General features: G+C 35.9%; 1 protein-coding gene across 3 annotated transcripts in view; it reads right to left on the bottom strand.

Moving 5' to 3' along the window:
- Nucleotides 1–8414: 8414 nt before the first annotated feature.
- Nucleotides 8415–16893, bottom strand: part of LOC137623340 (queuine tRNA-ribosyltransferase accessory subunit 2) — a 257642-nt gene continuing 249163 nt past the window's right edge. For all 3 annotated transcript variants that reach the window (XM_068354153.1, XM_068354152.1, XM_068354151.1), the window contains exons 8-10: nt 15084–15266; nt 11681–11806; nt 8415–8599 (exon numbers count right to left, since the gene is read on the bottom strand). In XM_068354153.1, the coding sequence (XP_068210254.1) occupies nt 8488–8599; nt 11681–11806; nt 15084–15266 (421 nt within the window). In that variant the 3' untranslated portion in view covers nt 8415–8487. The remainder of the gene's footprint in view (nt 8600–11680; nt 11807–15083; nt 15267–16893) is intronic.

The raw sequence follows: 16893 nt of genomic DNA on the forward strand, positions 1-16893 counted from the left end.
GACAAAATTTGAAACAAGTCAATTTTATAAAAAAAAAATAACAGCAATATATATTAACGGAAATGCAACTTGAATAGTTATTCAACAATTTATTAAGATTCCTTTATCAATAAGACTGATTGGCATCGTTGCAAAGCTTTTACTTCTGTCAAAAAATGTAACTATTAAAAGAAAAGGAAAACGTTCACTCTTCTGGAGAAGCACTAATATTTTAGAAACAATATCAGATTGTTTACATACAACCGACTTTCTGCAACGTAGAAAAATAACGGGACATTCATGGCAAGGTGAGCTCCAACAATCAAATTCAGAGTGTGGTGTGACATAGCAGTTGATGACCTGTAGGTTTGTTCCCCATGGGAAATAAAAAGAAAAACAAATCAATGAGAGGAGTAAAATGTGTTTTCATTTGCATATTACTAATTTATTATAAATACTTGAGTGATAATTTTGAAGACATGTACAGTAATTAGAAATACTTTCGTATAATGCTCAGGATACATCACTCCACGTGTAGCTATTTTATATACTGTATGTTCACTATTTAATTCATGATTAAGGCCCCTAACAACTAGCGCAAAAACTGAACAAAATAACCCTATAATTTGCATTATTTGAAATACTTTTATTTCCGTAGGTATGAGAGCTGAATTCATCTATCCAATACTCTAAAATACAATATAAAATACGTTGGTGTAGGTACTAAAGTTTTTTGCTTAGTTTACTTTTTAATATTTTATAAATAAATTCAGGATTTTTTCAACGTTACGGTTGCTCAGTAAATCTATATTGTGCTTTGTTTCCCTATCTTCAGTTTGTTATATTATGTTCATATAATGAAATAAAAAAATAATTATCCTGATTATTTATTATATATAGAGATAATTAATTAGGATAAATTTTAATGAAAGCAGTGAAAAACAAAATGAGAAAACAGTACCAAGAATATTATTAGTTTGTCTCTATGTATTACATCTATGTATTAAATCTTACCAATTATATCACCTATTGAAGTTCTTCACATGTTTTACAATGACATTTAGTTAAGATAATATGAAAATATGATACTCGTTCTTCTTCTTTATAATTTCTTATGTCTAACTTGAGAATAACATAGTTTAGTAACCGACCGATAAAATTAGTTTTCTTTCGAATAAGCTGAATCAGGTTCGTTCGTTTTCTATCTACCGATATCATGGGTAGACTACAGTAAGCTGAAAGGACCATAGTGCATTTATCGCGGTGCTTCTCAATTGTCTTCAAGGTGGTCAGACATACGACCCACACCACGTATACAAAGCCTCTTTACGCAATTTTTTTTTTTAAGCAAAAGTGTCTTGCGTCAAGAATTTTTCTTTGGATTCGTTATAGTTTTAAACATTAAGGATTTTGTGCATTTAATTTAAAATCTGTCACCAACGAAGGACTGATTTATTTAGGAAATATATTTGCCCACTGAATAAGGATTTTCCTGAATGTCTTTAATTTCTAAACTACTTTATACCTTGGCAAACGTTGTTGGCAAGGTTGTGTTTTGATATGGGGCATTTGTTTTTATGCCTGTCTGTGTTTGGGATTCGTATCTTTAAAACTAATTAAATCTCATGAAATTTGATGGGATGATCCAAAGACAATTTTATTAGATTTGGGAGCCATTATATCAAAGGTCGTAAAATGGTCAAAAAGGTTTTTTTTTTCGTATCGTGCCCAATTTGTATTTGATTTGCTTGAAACTTGCGCCAAAATGTGCATAATTCAATTGCCTATCTTGTGGTATACAGCATGAAAGTGATGTTTACCCTTGTTAGCAGTTGGGGGTCAAAGGTCAATGAACTTCCAGAAACTACAGGTTTTGACATTATGGAGCCTTTGTTATCAGACTTTTAAGCATGATGATAAATTTAGACGACAGATGTGTTTTGAGATCAAATACCCACATCATAATCAATTATCTTGGTGACAAAAAGTGGCAGTGGCGAAGGTAGGTGCTCTACAGAGTTCCCATTCTAGTTTATTCCTTAACTAAACCGTTCTTGGTGTGCATTATAAGTGGACACCATAACTTCCCCCTCTAACCTAACCTACAAGCTGTGTCCTTACCTACTTACCTAACAGGGGAGATAGCGGACACCTGTGAACCCCCTTACACAGACGTATTCTTAGTAAGCCATCATCATACATACAGGTAGTCATTATCATACTTACACCCCCTTTTCTAGTATATTTATGCCATATTTACATCAGGTACATAGAAAGGCAATACTCCCTAACCTAAACTAGGATGATATGGCCTTAAGGTACACGTTACCTACCTACTTATATAAAATGCAGCGAGATTCTTTCCAGCCATGAACTGCCGAACAAGCAGCGACGAGTGAGAGGGCGCATTGTCATGATGCACGTCTGGAAAGAATCTCGTTGCAGTTCCACATCCACCATATTCTCCCGACTTGGCACCATGCGACTTCTGGCTATTCCCGAAAATTAAATCGACGATGAAAGGGAAACGATTTGACACCAGTGAAGACATCAAATCGAACATGACAAAGCAAATAAAGTTATTGAAGAAGGAGGACTTCCAGGAATGTTTTCAAAAGTGGCAGGCACAGTGGAGTAAGTGTGTACGTGCTGAAGGAGAGTACTTTGAAGGAGATTAGTGACAAAATATGTTAATGTTCATAATTTAATAAATATTCACACATTTACCGAACTTTTTGATCCCCCCTCATATATACTGTAGATAGATAATATATATATATATATATATATATATATATATATATATATATATATATATATATATATATATATATATATATATATATATATATATATATATATATACATATAGTCAGTATATCTTGTTATACCCATATAAGCGGATGAGTAACTTGGTGGAGTAATGAGAGCTTTGGGTGTGGAGGAAACGCTCCCCTAAATCTCGATGAAGTCATTGGCAGCAGAGTGGCGGATTGGGTTTAAGGCTATGGACAAACTGTCTTTTTGGCTTTTACTCCTGATGCCTGGTGGTTGATCTTACTAGAATTAGTATGGACCGGCAGGGGTCACTTTCCTTAGTTAGATAGGAACTGCGCATCACAAAGAACTGGCTATTCTTTAATGTATCTAGCCAATGAATCCTCTATGGATTTAGTCAGTCATGGAAAGAGATGATGACAGAATCGCCCCCAGTCCCAGGGGTAGCGGGGTGCTAAGAATATCCCGGTTTATAAAAACTAAAGAAAAATTGAAAATAGGTAATTGGAATGTTAGAACAATGTATCAGATTGGGAAGTTAAAGCAAGTAGAGAGTGAATTTATGAAATATAGTTTAGATATCTTGGCCATAAGTGAAATACGTTGTAAGGGGATTGGAAAGCAAACTTTAGACCAAGGCTATATACATATCTACTCAGGAAGATCGGATGGAGTTGGAAGAGAAGGGGTTGGATGATGACACCAAGAGCAGAAAAGGCATTAACCGAGTGGAGAGCTGTAAATAGTAGATTGTTACTAGAAAAGTTCAAATCTATGCAGTGCAATACAAGTATTATAGTTTGCTATCCCCCAACAAATGATTCCCCTGAAGAAAGAAAAGATGAATACTATGAAGAACTGCAGAGGGTAATAGATGAGATCCCTGAGAGAGATATGAAAATTGTTATTGGCAATTTCAATGCTAAAGCTGGAAGAAATAAAGGGATGGAGAATGTGATGGGTGTCAAGGGTCTTGGGGAAGTTGCAAATGAAAATGGAGCCCATTTCATAAGTTTCTGTTCAGCAAACAATCTTGTCATTGGAGGTACTCTTTTTCAACACATGAACATCCACATATATACATGGACTTCACCATTGGGCATTTACAAAAATCAGATAGATCACATTACCATCAATAAAGAGAGAAGGAGGACTCTGAGAAATGTAAGAAGCTATAGAGGTGCCAATATTGGTAGTGATCACCAGCTCCTGATTGTCACACTAAAATTAAAACTTAAAGCACTCAACAGAAAGATGGCTAGAATACCTAGGTCTGATACAACTAAGCTTTTAAAAGAAAGGCACAGAGAAACATTTGCAATTGAATGTAGGAATCAATTTGCAGTCTTAGAAACTTTAAGAGACGAAGAACTGACAAGTAATGAAGAATGGTGTGATATTAAGAACATATGTCAGCCAGTTGTTAGTGCAGCCTTAGGACACGCAGTTACTAGGAGAAAGCCATGGATATCAAATGATACTTGGTATACTATAAAAAGGAGACACAGACAGAAATTGATTACTGAAAGTTTTCAAGGAAGTAATGAAAATTACAAGGTAGAGCATGCTAAGTATTCCAGTATTGACAGTGGGGTCAAAAGAAAAGCCAGGAATGACTGGAGAGAATATTTAGACAGTAAAGCAGATGAGGCTGACAAAGCTATGAATTCAGGAAGTGGCTATGGTATAAGAACTGCTCATAGAATTATTAATGAAATCTCGACTGGGGCAAAGAAGAAGAAGCATACAGTATACCAATCATAAAAAGATCATTCTGTTATAGCAATATAAGATGAAGAAAGACAACATTGGATGGAACACTTTGGTGAGGTTATGAATAGGAGATAAAAAGGGAATAATTTCATCGACATACCTGAAGCTGAGGAAGACCTTGATGTGCCCATGTATGAAGTCAGTGTGTTTGAAGTTGAAGCTATCCTTAAAAAAAACTAAAGAGATGGAAAGCCCCGGGATACGATCAAATAACTGCAGAGATGATACTGACTGGAAATGAAGTAACTCCCAGACTACTTACAAGATTAATTGTAGAATGTGGCATGAAGAGGCAAAATTTAATGAATGGGAGTTAGGAGTGTTGGAAAAAAAAGGCCTGACTGATTGCAATAATTACAGAGGAATAACACTTACATCAGTTGTTATAAAAATATATAGTATGCCTATTCTAAAGAGACTGAAGAGAAAGATTAATGAAAAGCTGCGAGATGAACAAGCAGGATTTAGAAAAGGTAGAAGTTGCAATGACCAAATTTTCATTTTGAGACATGTTGTACAGCAATGCATAGAATATAGAAATCCCCTTTTGATGGCATTTATGGATTATGAAAAAGCCTTTAATAGTGTGCACCGGCCAAATTTGTGGAGTCCTGCGTTATTATAGAATTCCTCTTAAATATGTAGCCTAAATTTGATTAAGTCTGTTCCCGAGCATAGCACATACAAAGTTAATGTTAATGGAGTCTTATCAAAAGAATTTTCAGTGAACAGCAGAGTACTCACCTATGTTATTTATCCTCCTCAGGGATTTTGTAATGCGTAGGACATTCAGAGATGGTGGAGAAGGATTGGACTGGATTAGTGATAGGAATTTAGCAGACCTAGAGTATGCTGATGATGCTGTCCTTGTTAGCAGAACACCACAGGATTTGCAATGCTTGCTTACCAGAATACATGAAATATGACTCGAGGTTGGGCTGAAGATGAACAGAAGAAAGACAGAGATGAGGAGAATGGAGTATGCAATGGACAATGAAATATCATTGGAAGGAGAAAGGATTTATGAGGTAGAATCATTCAAGTATTTAGGAACTAGATCTCAAATAAAGTGTCTGTAAAATTGAATTCTAGTAAAAGATTGAAAAAAACAAATCAGACAATGGCTAGGTTGAGCAAAATTTGGAAATCATATCGCCTGAAATTACACATAAAAATCAGACTATATATCAGTTTAGTGAGATCGGTGGTACTCTATGGACATGAGTCACAGTATGACAATAAAACAATGTCCAATAGATTTAGTAGATTTGAGACCCAAGCCCTCAGAAGGATATTGGGAGTTAAATGGCAAGACAGGATTAGAAATGAAACTGTAAGAGAGATTACTCAAATGCCAACTGTGGATGAGATCATGATGAGGGGTAGATGGAGATGGTTTGGGCATGCTCTTTGCACTTCCCAAGAGAGATTAGTTCACCAAACATTCAGCTGGGCTCTACACTAGAAGAGTTGGAAGACCCAGGCCTACATGGCCTATGAAGCGCAAAGTAAGAGATGATGAATGGAGAAGTATTTAATTACAAGCTCAAGATAGAGATGACTGACAAAATCTAACCGAGCCCCTTTGCATAAATAGGTGTAGGAGGAGATGATTATATATATATATATATATATATATATATATATATATATATATATATATATATATATATATATATATATATATATATATATATATACATCTATATATATATATATATATATATATATATATATATATATATATATATATATATATATAGAAAAAGATTAATTGAGAGCCCAACAGAAGTTTGGGCGATAACGTGCCATAAAGTCTGTCTGAGGTAATGTTCGAGTTCACGCAGCAATTCGACTGAATTCTGAACAAAAGGATATACTGTAAATCATGAGTAGGATGCCGGGGCAAGACAAACCTGTTCATGTGATGTTCACCTGATCAGTCGAGGCACCGCTGGAAGTGCTGGCAAAGAAAACAACTACTTGCGAGAAGGTGGGGGAAGTGAGGTCGTGTTGAAGTAAGTTGTAATTGCTGTCAAGGGTTATTGTAAAAATTGATTAAGTAAGTAGATGCCTTACCCTTCCATCATGATTTTCTATTCATACAACTTCTGAGATAATTATCAAGTTGTATTATAAGTGAGAAATAAATACCATCTACATGTATTGCAAGGTTTAGTATGTCAAAACCTAACTGCAGACCAACTAAATAAAAACAACAATTGCAACCAAAGAAGAAACATAAGTGGGGTGTACATTATAGAAGGTGAATTATCTAATGACTATACTGTATAATACAGATTATATCCTGCTGATCAATTATAAAAAAATAAGTAAATTATTTACAATTTAACTACAGTATTTCAACACTGATGTCACACAAAGAAAACATCACAAGGGTGACATTACAATAACCTATGTAACAAAGCAGGAAGTTACAATGGTGATAGCAATCCGATGATAAATGTGATTGGCATAAAAACATACAGAAATACAAGCTCACTTACAAAAAAAATTGACTACGAAAGCATCGAGCAGAAATGAAAGAAGAAAAACAAGACCGGTTTTGAAAATACTAAGAGTGCTGGGTGAAGCGCCTAGAAGAAAGGGATGTTTTTCAAATGCCACTTGTAATTCTCTAAAGCTTACCACAAAGCTGACTTTATACAAACTAAGAAAACCACCTAATTCCTTAGTGTTGAAATTGATTGCATATCAGCAAAATGTTTAGTTGCCTAGGTTAAAACTTTTTTTTGCAGTGGTATATCATATCATTAAAATTACTGCATATAAAGACGAAAAAAAATTGAAATTTCTTAATCTTTTTCTCTATAATACAAATAAAGATACTACTAATAAATCTGAATATTGCAAGTAATCGGAGAAGGATACTGCATAAGAAAAAGAAGTACCATACCTTTCCATGATAGTCGTCGGAAACATGCCCTGCGACAAATATTCAAGTACAGTACATGAATTTTCTCATGTATTTTAAATTTTCATTATTTTTTTCTTCATTCAAATATATAAATAAATAAAGGAGATGAATGTAGGCCTTCAATAACTATCAAGTGATTTAACTAATTACAACTTAAGAATTATTGCTAGCAAACAATAAAAAATTTGCAGTCACAGCTCAAGAGATGATACACAGAAGATGGACTTTATCAACACAAACAAACAGTGCAAGCTCAAACACAAGTTGGAATAATTTAAAGTTTTAAGCACGACCAAAAACTCGCATAATCATGCTACGATACTGACACAAGCAACCCGATTCTGTGGAAATATTGAGGAAGGTCATCCTCTCAGATAAACAGTGAGCATGTCAAAATAAAGGAAGCATTATTAATAGTAGATGTAGATTACCGTGATGCTTGTGTTACAGTGGGTTTATCTAGTGTGTTAGTCAACTGCAAGTAGGTAATGGTCAGTGAGTTAGTAGGCTGAGTTGACCCACCCTAAGGCAGCAATCATTTGTGGATTCTCCAATTCGTGTCTATCTCTGTTACCTAACCCCCGTGAACATTGAGGGCTTACTGCACTATATTATCTTCCTCGTACTACTATTACTTCAACACAAAGGGATAACTAAGCAAACTGCTTTGATATGGATATGGCAGGCCATTTTACCCATCCTTTACAGTGGTAACATTGTGAATGGGTAGTAGAGTAATTACAGTACAATAATTTTTGCTTCTCATTAACAAGAAACTTTCATAAAATGCTGACCTGTGTGATACTGATGAATCACTGAATTTCCCTTTAACATGCCAATTTATTTTAGCAACTTTGCAAATTTAGTTTATGAATTCTTTCCTGTTAACTACTTGCACAAAAAACATATTGCATATTTTATACAAGGTTAGAAAATAGCCTTTGAAAACTGCACTATAAATATAATGTCAAAATTAAATAAAACTTTTCAAAACCTACACAAATATATTGTTGCAAATGCTATAAGCCTTTAATGGAGGCCTCTACTGCTGTTTTTAACTCATCAAGTTTGTCTTCCTTGATTGCTGATCTTATGCTTTCAAAGAATGTATTCCAGTGGTGGAGGTTGTGTCTGAAATCAATATAGATTCATCAGGTGACGTGAGACTACTCTGGGGACCTACATTCACTAATACAAAGATCATTAAGATAAAATATATAAACATTATCTATGCCTCAAAGAATAAAAAATGAAGGGTACATAATATAAAAATGGGATTGTAAATATGACCTGATTCAAGTTGTTGGTTAAAAATAGTATAACTTAAGACAGGGTTGTTATGGCACATAGAATACTTTACTTATCAAGCCAATGAAATATAATCATACGAAATAAGAACATAATATACTATAGTACATTTCTGACGAATATTTATATTTCTAAATCATTGCTATATGACAAATTTGGAAAAAGTTTGTATTTTTCCCTAACTAATACAAACCTGCAGTTGTTTACATAGGATATCTCTTTCGGCAAAGCTGGAAGGCAGCCAATAAACTGGAAAAAAGTGTGAGGTGACAACCCTATCTAACCTCAGTTGAGGGTAGGTAGGGGGTGGCTGAAGGGTACCCCAGCCATCTATATCCACTTACAGCTCACAGAGCTGCCTCACTTTTTGACTGTAGGCAGGACTCCACGGGGACAGGTGATAGCGAGACAATTTTTACAAACTATTAAAGGTTTGTATTAGTTAGGGAAAAAGACATATAGTTTCCAAATTTGTCATTTGTTCCCACACTAACAAACCTTATTTTGTTTACATAAGATGACTCACTCTTAGGTTGGTGGAAGTCCGGCTTTCTGGCTTAGTTATTGACCCGGGTTGTCCTAGAACAATATTAGATTGTATCTGAGGATAAACCTTGACACCTCGCTAATAAACCAGTGTGAGAATTATTGCGGCCTGAGCAATCTGTGGGGTTGTGGAAATAGAATATGAATGTCTAGCTAAGAGTATTCTAGTTCTTGAACAGGAATATTACCTATGTAAAAGTTCCCAATGTTTACCTCGCAGAAAACATTGGGGACGTGAAACAAGTATAATTAGTTATTCTCTATACTAGGATACACAAGGGAAATGGTTTTCACCTGCAGAGGAACCTACGGCGCTGTACCCGAAGAGAGGTAAGATGAAAAAAGGAAATGGGCAGACACGCTTTGTCATCCCAGACTTAACCCGGGTAATCAATGCCTTCAACCTTCTGCTGCTTGTCCAATAAAGAGCCCAAGGTATTCTTAAACCACGATAGAGAAAAACTTATCGAGTCTTCTGTGGGTCACGTCTTGCAAAAATAAGAAAAGGTGAGGTGAAAGTCGATAACGTTTTCACCTTTCCACTGGCATGACCTGCGTCACAAAGGAGCTGTCTAAACGTCATGGGCAGATTCTGTCCCAAAACATTATGAGCTCTGGGTAACCTCTATCAGGAGGAGAGGGTTTGAATGACTAGTATATGACCCTGTGTGTCCCAGTCACAAACGGAATCCTTATAGGCCTCCTTTGACCCTCCTAGGGTTAGCAAAGTGTGCTGAACCTTGGGAATAGGCTTTTGTATTATTTTCTTGAGGGCTGACCTCAATTTAATCTCTCTTGTGAAAAGGAGGACTCAATAATTGGATATGATTCAGTGGGTCCCGGTCAAAAATAAGATCCTGATGAACTCACTTTGGCCCTCCTAGGGTTGGCAAAACATGCTGTATCCTTGGGGAGAGGTAATGCCAAGTCCTGCCCAGGGACAAGTTCTCTCATAATTTTGTATGGGTAAAGAAAGTTCCAACGATGAGGAAGTATCTATTCCTTTCAGTTTAAAGGCGAGACCTAAGGCTGAGAGGTAGCCTTTGACTGCCAAAACCAAGAGAAGCATTCCTTCTGAAGTAAAAGGAACTCCACTATTGTTAGAATAGAGGCATCGAGGGGAGTGGTACCTCTTCCACGACATTAGTCACATAAAAACTGACCACTTTGTATGGAACACTGACGCTCAAAAACCGTCTGAGATGTCTAGACATCCTTTCTGAAATTCCTTTCAAAAAGCCTCTCTGGGAGAGAAGTTGCTGGACAGTTTCCAGACATGAAGTCGAAGCAAAGCTATAGTTTTGTGGAAGAAACTGGCATGTGGCTGTTTAAGTAGATCGTGTCGTGGATGAAGCGCTAGGGTGAGAGCATCCTCTGGAAGAAGAGTGCTGAGATCGCAGGTGATCTCTGGTACTCCTTGGACATTGTGAACGACGTCCGAAAAGTGAGCTTAAAGCTCATGAAGGAAATTGACCACAGGGACGAGAATGTGAAGTCTCTCGTCCTGGCGACCGGCGAGAAGATAGGGAGCTGGTCATGGTTTGGCAATCATTTGTAATCCGTAACAGGCAAGCGCTTACATGCGGGCTGAAACGTTGTCTGTAGGGAGAGAGAAAAAAAAAGAAAAATTTCAAAATGTTAGGTGACAATGAGATCACAGTGACGAGATGACTCGTCGTCAGCAGGAGGCCATCGGAAGGGTGAACAGGAGGCAGACCTCGTAGACATCTAAGACGTCAGTCGCAATGGCAGCAGCTGACTACACACCCAAATGTTTGCTGTAAGCGCTGAAGAAGAAAAAACAATAAGAATATTAAAAATTCTTCCCCTTCGGGATAAGAAAACCTATCCCGCGGATGGGAGGGGTTACTCTAAGGGGTTTCCTTTCAATAAACACGCAGGGAAAAAAAAGACGTTGAAAACAGCAACATTACTCTTTAATGAAGCGTTTGAGAGAAAAACATCACATTTGTAGAAAAAGATTGAGTGTAAAGCAATTGCCTATATGGCTAATCCTTGGGAGAGGTGGAGAGTTGAGACGTCCAATCTCAACCAGCCAAATGAGAAAAGTAAGGCAGCTCTATGAGCTGTAAGTGGATATAGATGGCTGCGGTACCCTCCAGCCATCCCCCTACTTACCCTCAATTGAGTTTAGGTAGGGTTGCCATCTCACACTTTTTTTTTCAGTCTATTTGCTGGCTTCAAGCTTCGCCGGAAGAGATATCCTATGTAAACAACGTAAGTTTGTTAGTGTGGGAACAGACACTAAATTTCAATTATGGAAAATCAATATGAATATTACTGTACAGTAGTTGCATTATTTCAGTGTAAAAAACTATTGCATTAACATCTGCTTACATCATTAATAAAACTGGTGCAAGCATCTCATTAACTTTGACCAAGTGATGTATGTAGGATCTGGTGAAGTTCTTGCATGAATAACATGCACATCCTTCCAACAAAGGTTCCATCAATTCAAAGTTGCTGAAAAGAAATGCAAAAATATAAAAAAAAAATAATTTGTTTTTGTATCCAGATGAAACTTTCTCAGCCTTTTCAAATACCCTGTATCTCATTATTTTTTGAAAATTTTAAACTAAAACTATCCATATTTAAGGAAATGTTAACCAAATACAAGTGACATTCTATTGAAACAAAATACTTAAAGGCCTAGTAGGCATTTGTCCAAAGGAAAACTAGAAGTGATGAGTGGAGAAAAGCACAAATTATTCAAGTGAATCTACCCAAAACTCATGTACTACTGTATTCCTTTAAAAAAGGAAGAATTTGACATGGACTTTAAAAATACTAAGTACAGTATGTATGTAAAGCTCTGGATACAAATATTCTACCTACAATATGGTGCTTCTCCATCTCTAAATAGACGTGCACAAATTATTCTAATGATTTGGCTTTTTCAATTTATATGATGCTAATTCTCCCTCGCTGTGCATGCTTTATAAACATTTCTATAATTCTGATCTTCCCAGCCATAATATAATGCTAGATGGCAGTTAATTCTTGAGATCATGCATTTGCTTTATTGAGGCTCAATATTACAGTTTATAGATACTTATTCCTAATGACTATATTATGGAATTATTTTCCTTATCACAGCACTAAAGTGGGGCAAACTTCCAAAATTTCTAACTTGATGTAAATATTTTCCTAATGGCCATACTTGCAAAACTTTTGCTTCTTAATTTTGGTTCTATCATACAGTATTTATCTATCGTTGTTATCTCTTTTATAGCTTATCTTTTACTTCTCTATTTCTTTTTCCATATTGGGATATTTTCCTTATTCCTTATTGTGACCCTTTTTGTTGTAACAATATGCATTTATAAATAGGATTACAGTTTGTAAGGAATAATTTGAATAAAAATTATTTCAATTAATCTTCCTAAGGTTCACTGCTTTTTCTCATCTAGGAGAAACAGATTTGACTTCAAAGATCTCCTACGGCATCAATGACCTTAGAAGTCAGGATGTCAGAAAACCTCAAATCAATCAATTAATCAATCAAAGATCTCCCAATCAAGTGCTATATTTCTCCTTTCTCCAACACTCCCCAGCCATACGTCTGAGGCTATCAACTTGTGGGTGATGACATGGTTGAACATAAGGCTGCCTTAGTTCTAGTTTGCCATTCTCATCTGGTTGCCGCTAGATACGCGCTTACCCCATTCAGGTCTTCTTTTTTCATTTTATCCTTGTGATTTTGGTTTGCTTTAGCTGAGTTTAGTACAAGATAATATATCTCCAATGTTTGTTGTTAAAGGTCGGGTTTGCTCTATATACAGAGTTAAGAAGTTATTCAGGCATATTTTTCAGCCTCACTCATGGTGCAGCATCTGCTGGGACAAGGTATAGTCAATGGAGGATAGCTTCCTCTCAAGGGGAAATGTAGGCGTACAGTCTTTGAATTATCTTGAATCTAAGAATAAAAATAAGGAAGGTATATAGGCCTATAAGAGAGCATGTAGTGCTTTGTCAAGTGATTCCTTGGGAGTGGCAGGGTCAACATCAGTAGTAGGCCTACTAAAGAAGATTGGGGAAGGGTATTGAGGTAATCATGGTAAATTTAAATCCTTCTGTAGATAATTTGAAAGAGGAAGTGAAAAGAGAGATGAAAGGTGGGGGGTTTGGCCTCAATGTTAGGCAATTTCCTGTTTAAGTGGATAAAGAGGAACTACCAGTAGTAATAACAAATTAAGTAAGGTTAAGTTAGAACAAGGTCCTTTAGGTCAGGAATTGTCCGTTGCTCTTCACAAGGTTTAGATAATAGGGAGCACACCATGCATATGAGTATTTGAACATCCTGATGAAAATTCATTTTGGCCTCTTCAGTATCTTGAACAATGCCAATTCTAAACAGAGGTTCTTCACGGTCCTACCAAAACTCACTCGTGTTGCAAAAGAGTTAAGAGTCAGTTTGACTTGGAGCCTGACATAACCAGATAGCATCATGACCTTTGGCCCAAGTGTTGTCAGGGAGCATGATATTGAAAAGATCAATTCAGCCATACTGAAGCATGAGAAACATGTTTGCTACTACTCAAGGTGACTAGCTGCACAATGCGCGGACCAGCAACCTTGAATGCAGATGTGACTGGTAAAAAGCTATATGAAGATTACGTGTCAGAGAGAAGAAATGGAGATGTAAGCCTATGGGCAAAAATAAAGATGATAACGCTCATATCTACATACAAGAAAAACAATGTGAAACTCCGAGACTAGACTGTGGATCTAAAGGAGACCAAGGACTTGCATGGCAGACTGGTCCAGCAGCCATCAACTAGAAAGAGGCCACTGGGAGCCAGGAATTCACTCTGACACCAAGAGCCCTTTTTTCTCAAGATGGTACAATCCTGCAATGCTTTGACCAACCTCCTCAACAACCGGGCAACAGCAGAAGATCACCGGTCAGATGTCAGTTTCGTCCATTTCTATTTCCGACCATTTGTAAGACTGTCTTTATGAGCTCACAAGTAGGAGGAGATTGATCTGCCTAGTGTAGAAAAAACATTCAATTTTAGAGGCTGTTAACATCAAAGTTTCATTTGTTATCAAGAGGCAATCAATATAGCCCTGGCAGATGGAATGCCTCTTCTGCAGAAGATGGCCAAGAAACCAGCAGCCATGGTGACAGTCAAAAGATCTCACTGAATACCTCAACAACAGGCTGATGTCATTCACACAAGGTTATAAAGAAGTCATCCTTGTGTTTGAAACATACAGAGATGATTCTCTGAAGAGTGTTACCAGGGATAAAAAAAGCAAGGAAGAGCACCAATCCAGTAATATGTCAGAGATGACATAGACATTAAACACATCCCAATGAGCAGATTACTTTCACGTACGGCAAAGACTGACCTGACCAAATATACTGTAGATTACAACAAGGTTGGTAAATTACTTCAATTGGATAATACAATGATGGCATTAGCATTTACAAAGAATTTCTTTCAACCCATCAAACATGCATAAATGATGTAGTAATGAACTTTGCATTTAAGGTGACCTAGGCTGGCCTATGTCCATAGTACAATATATTCAGATATTCAGCTTATTCACACTAGATCTTTGTCCCTCATTAGTCAGGATTGATTCCGTGTACTGAATAAAGTTCTGAATTTTTAAATTGTTAATAAATAAAATGCGCTTTTCTTGAACTTAAGAATATCCATATAAAAACAAATAAAATTTATAAATGCACTCAAGTTCAAATGCAAAAAATCTTAAGGTAATGTATGCATACCTTTCCTCCTTCAAACAAATTTCAAATGGGCTTGTAATAGCACCTTCCTCTTCAAGGCAATTTTCTTTGTTGTCTTTGGTCTTCTTGTCATCCTCTGCCCCCGTAGAGTTCTTTTCATCTGATTTAAATTTCTTATCTTGATGCTTGAATGACTCTTGATTAACTGTATTGTTGGAATGTGTACTGCATTGAAGTACAGAAACAATAATTAGAAAGAGAATATTTTAATAAAACTTATCATTTCAATTCCTACATAACATTACTTGTACTTTGGTTAACAAACTAAAATAATAAGAGGATTACCATTCTGTATCTCTTTACTACTACAACAATGTATGGTCACTGATGGCCACGTTAAAATACTCATTATTGCTTTGTTTTCACTAAATGCAGGGAGGAGGGCTGGATTGGGTGAATATTAGGTAAGTATTGAAATTAAGAAATAAATTCCATTCCAAAATTTCTATTTTTGGGGTTAGGTTGTTGTGTGGTTCCCAAGAACTTTTCTGTGCGAAGGTAGAACAAGTAATCCAAGACAGCAAAATATCAAAGAAATATTGTCTTCCCTGTCCTAAGGCCAGTGTATCAACAAGCAAGGCTCTACAGAACCAGTGGCAGCACATCCAGTATTGAATTTGTCTGTCTGCTAAATGACATGTCACCAACTGAGAACCATTACTAACGCTCGAGATAATACTGACCAGGGTATTTGTTTCTGAGGTGGCATTCTAGTGCCATGTTTTCAATAGTTGTTGCTCCGTAAAATCATACAGTATTTATTTCTTTATGTGCTTCCGACTTGATTGAAGGAATTCTACCTCAACTTATGAGTTGAGTTCAACTAATTGGGATCTGAATTATTATGACCTACTTTTTAGTGTTATGTATTAGTTATTCAAAGTTAGGTGTACTGTAAGCATGATGTGCTATTTCAGTCGCTTGTTTTGATAATAGTCGTGTATTACAGCCATTACAACTCTGGGTGTCAGACAGCAAGGAAATTGATAATAAGAATATCTTTATTTTTTTACATGATATGATTTTTAATTGTTACATATAAAATAATACATATGGCCTAGGCTAGGCCATGATTTATTTTGGCAACATTTTATATTTTGCATAACCTGAATTAGTTTGTGACAATTCAGATGTAAACATATAAAGGACTTACTTGAGATGGTATGTCAATTACGTTTAACAAACTTGGTTTCATTATATCAGCTACATACATACATATACACACAGATATATATATATATATATATATATATATATATATATATATATATATATATATATATATATATATATATATATATATATATATATATATATATATATATATATATACTATACACATACAGTCAGTCCCACTGTTTGCGAGAGTTAGGTAACCGAGACAGGGACGAAAAGAGCTATTTCGGGTATGTTGGGTGCTCTAGGATGGGATAACTCCTAACCTAACCTAACAACTTACTGCCCATTGCCTAGCCTCGAATAATCAACACGATAAGTACTGACTAATATTGTTTTTACTTGGTTTTTATAACAGTATAAGTACTTTTGTAATTAAATCAATAAATGTACAGTACATGTGCACAAGTGTAAACTACATACTGGACACGGTACGTAACACTACGATACAGTAGTCGTTGCCCTGGCCGGAACTATAATTCTACACAGTAGTTATCATACACTTACACTCTTACTGTATATTATTGAAATATATGTGCCGTACAGTACTATCACTACAGTAAAGCTTAACTGTACTGTAAGTGTTCACTGTTTTTGTTCGGATGACTTGACTCAC

Source organism: Palaemon carinicauda, chromosome 30 (genome assembly GCF_036898095.1).
Source record: "Palaemon carinicauda isolate YSFRI2023 chromosome 30, ASM3689809v2, whole genome shotgun sequence".
In the NCBI taxonomy this organism is placed as follows: domain Eukaryota; kingdom Metazoa; phylum Arthropoda; class Malacostraca; order Decapoda; family Palaemonidae; genus Palaemon; species Palaemon carinicauda.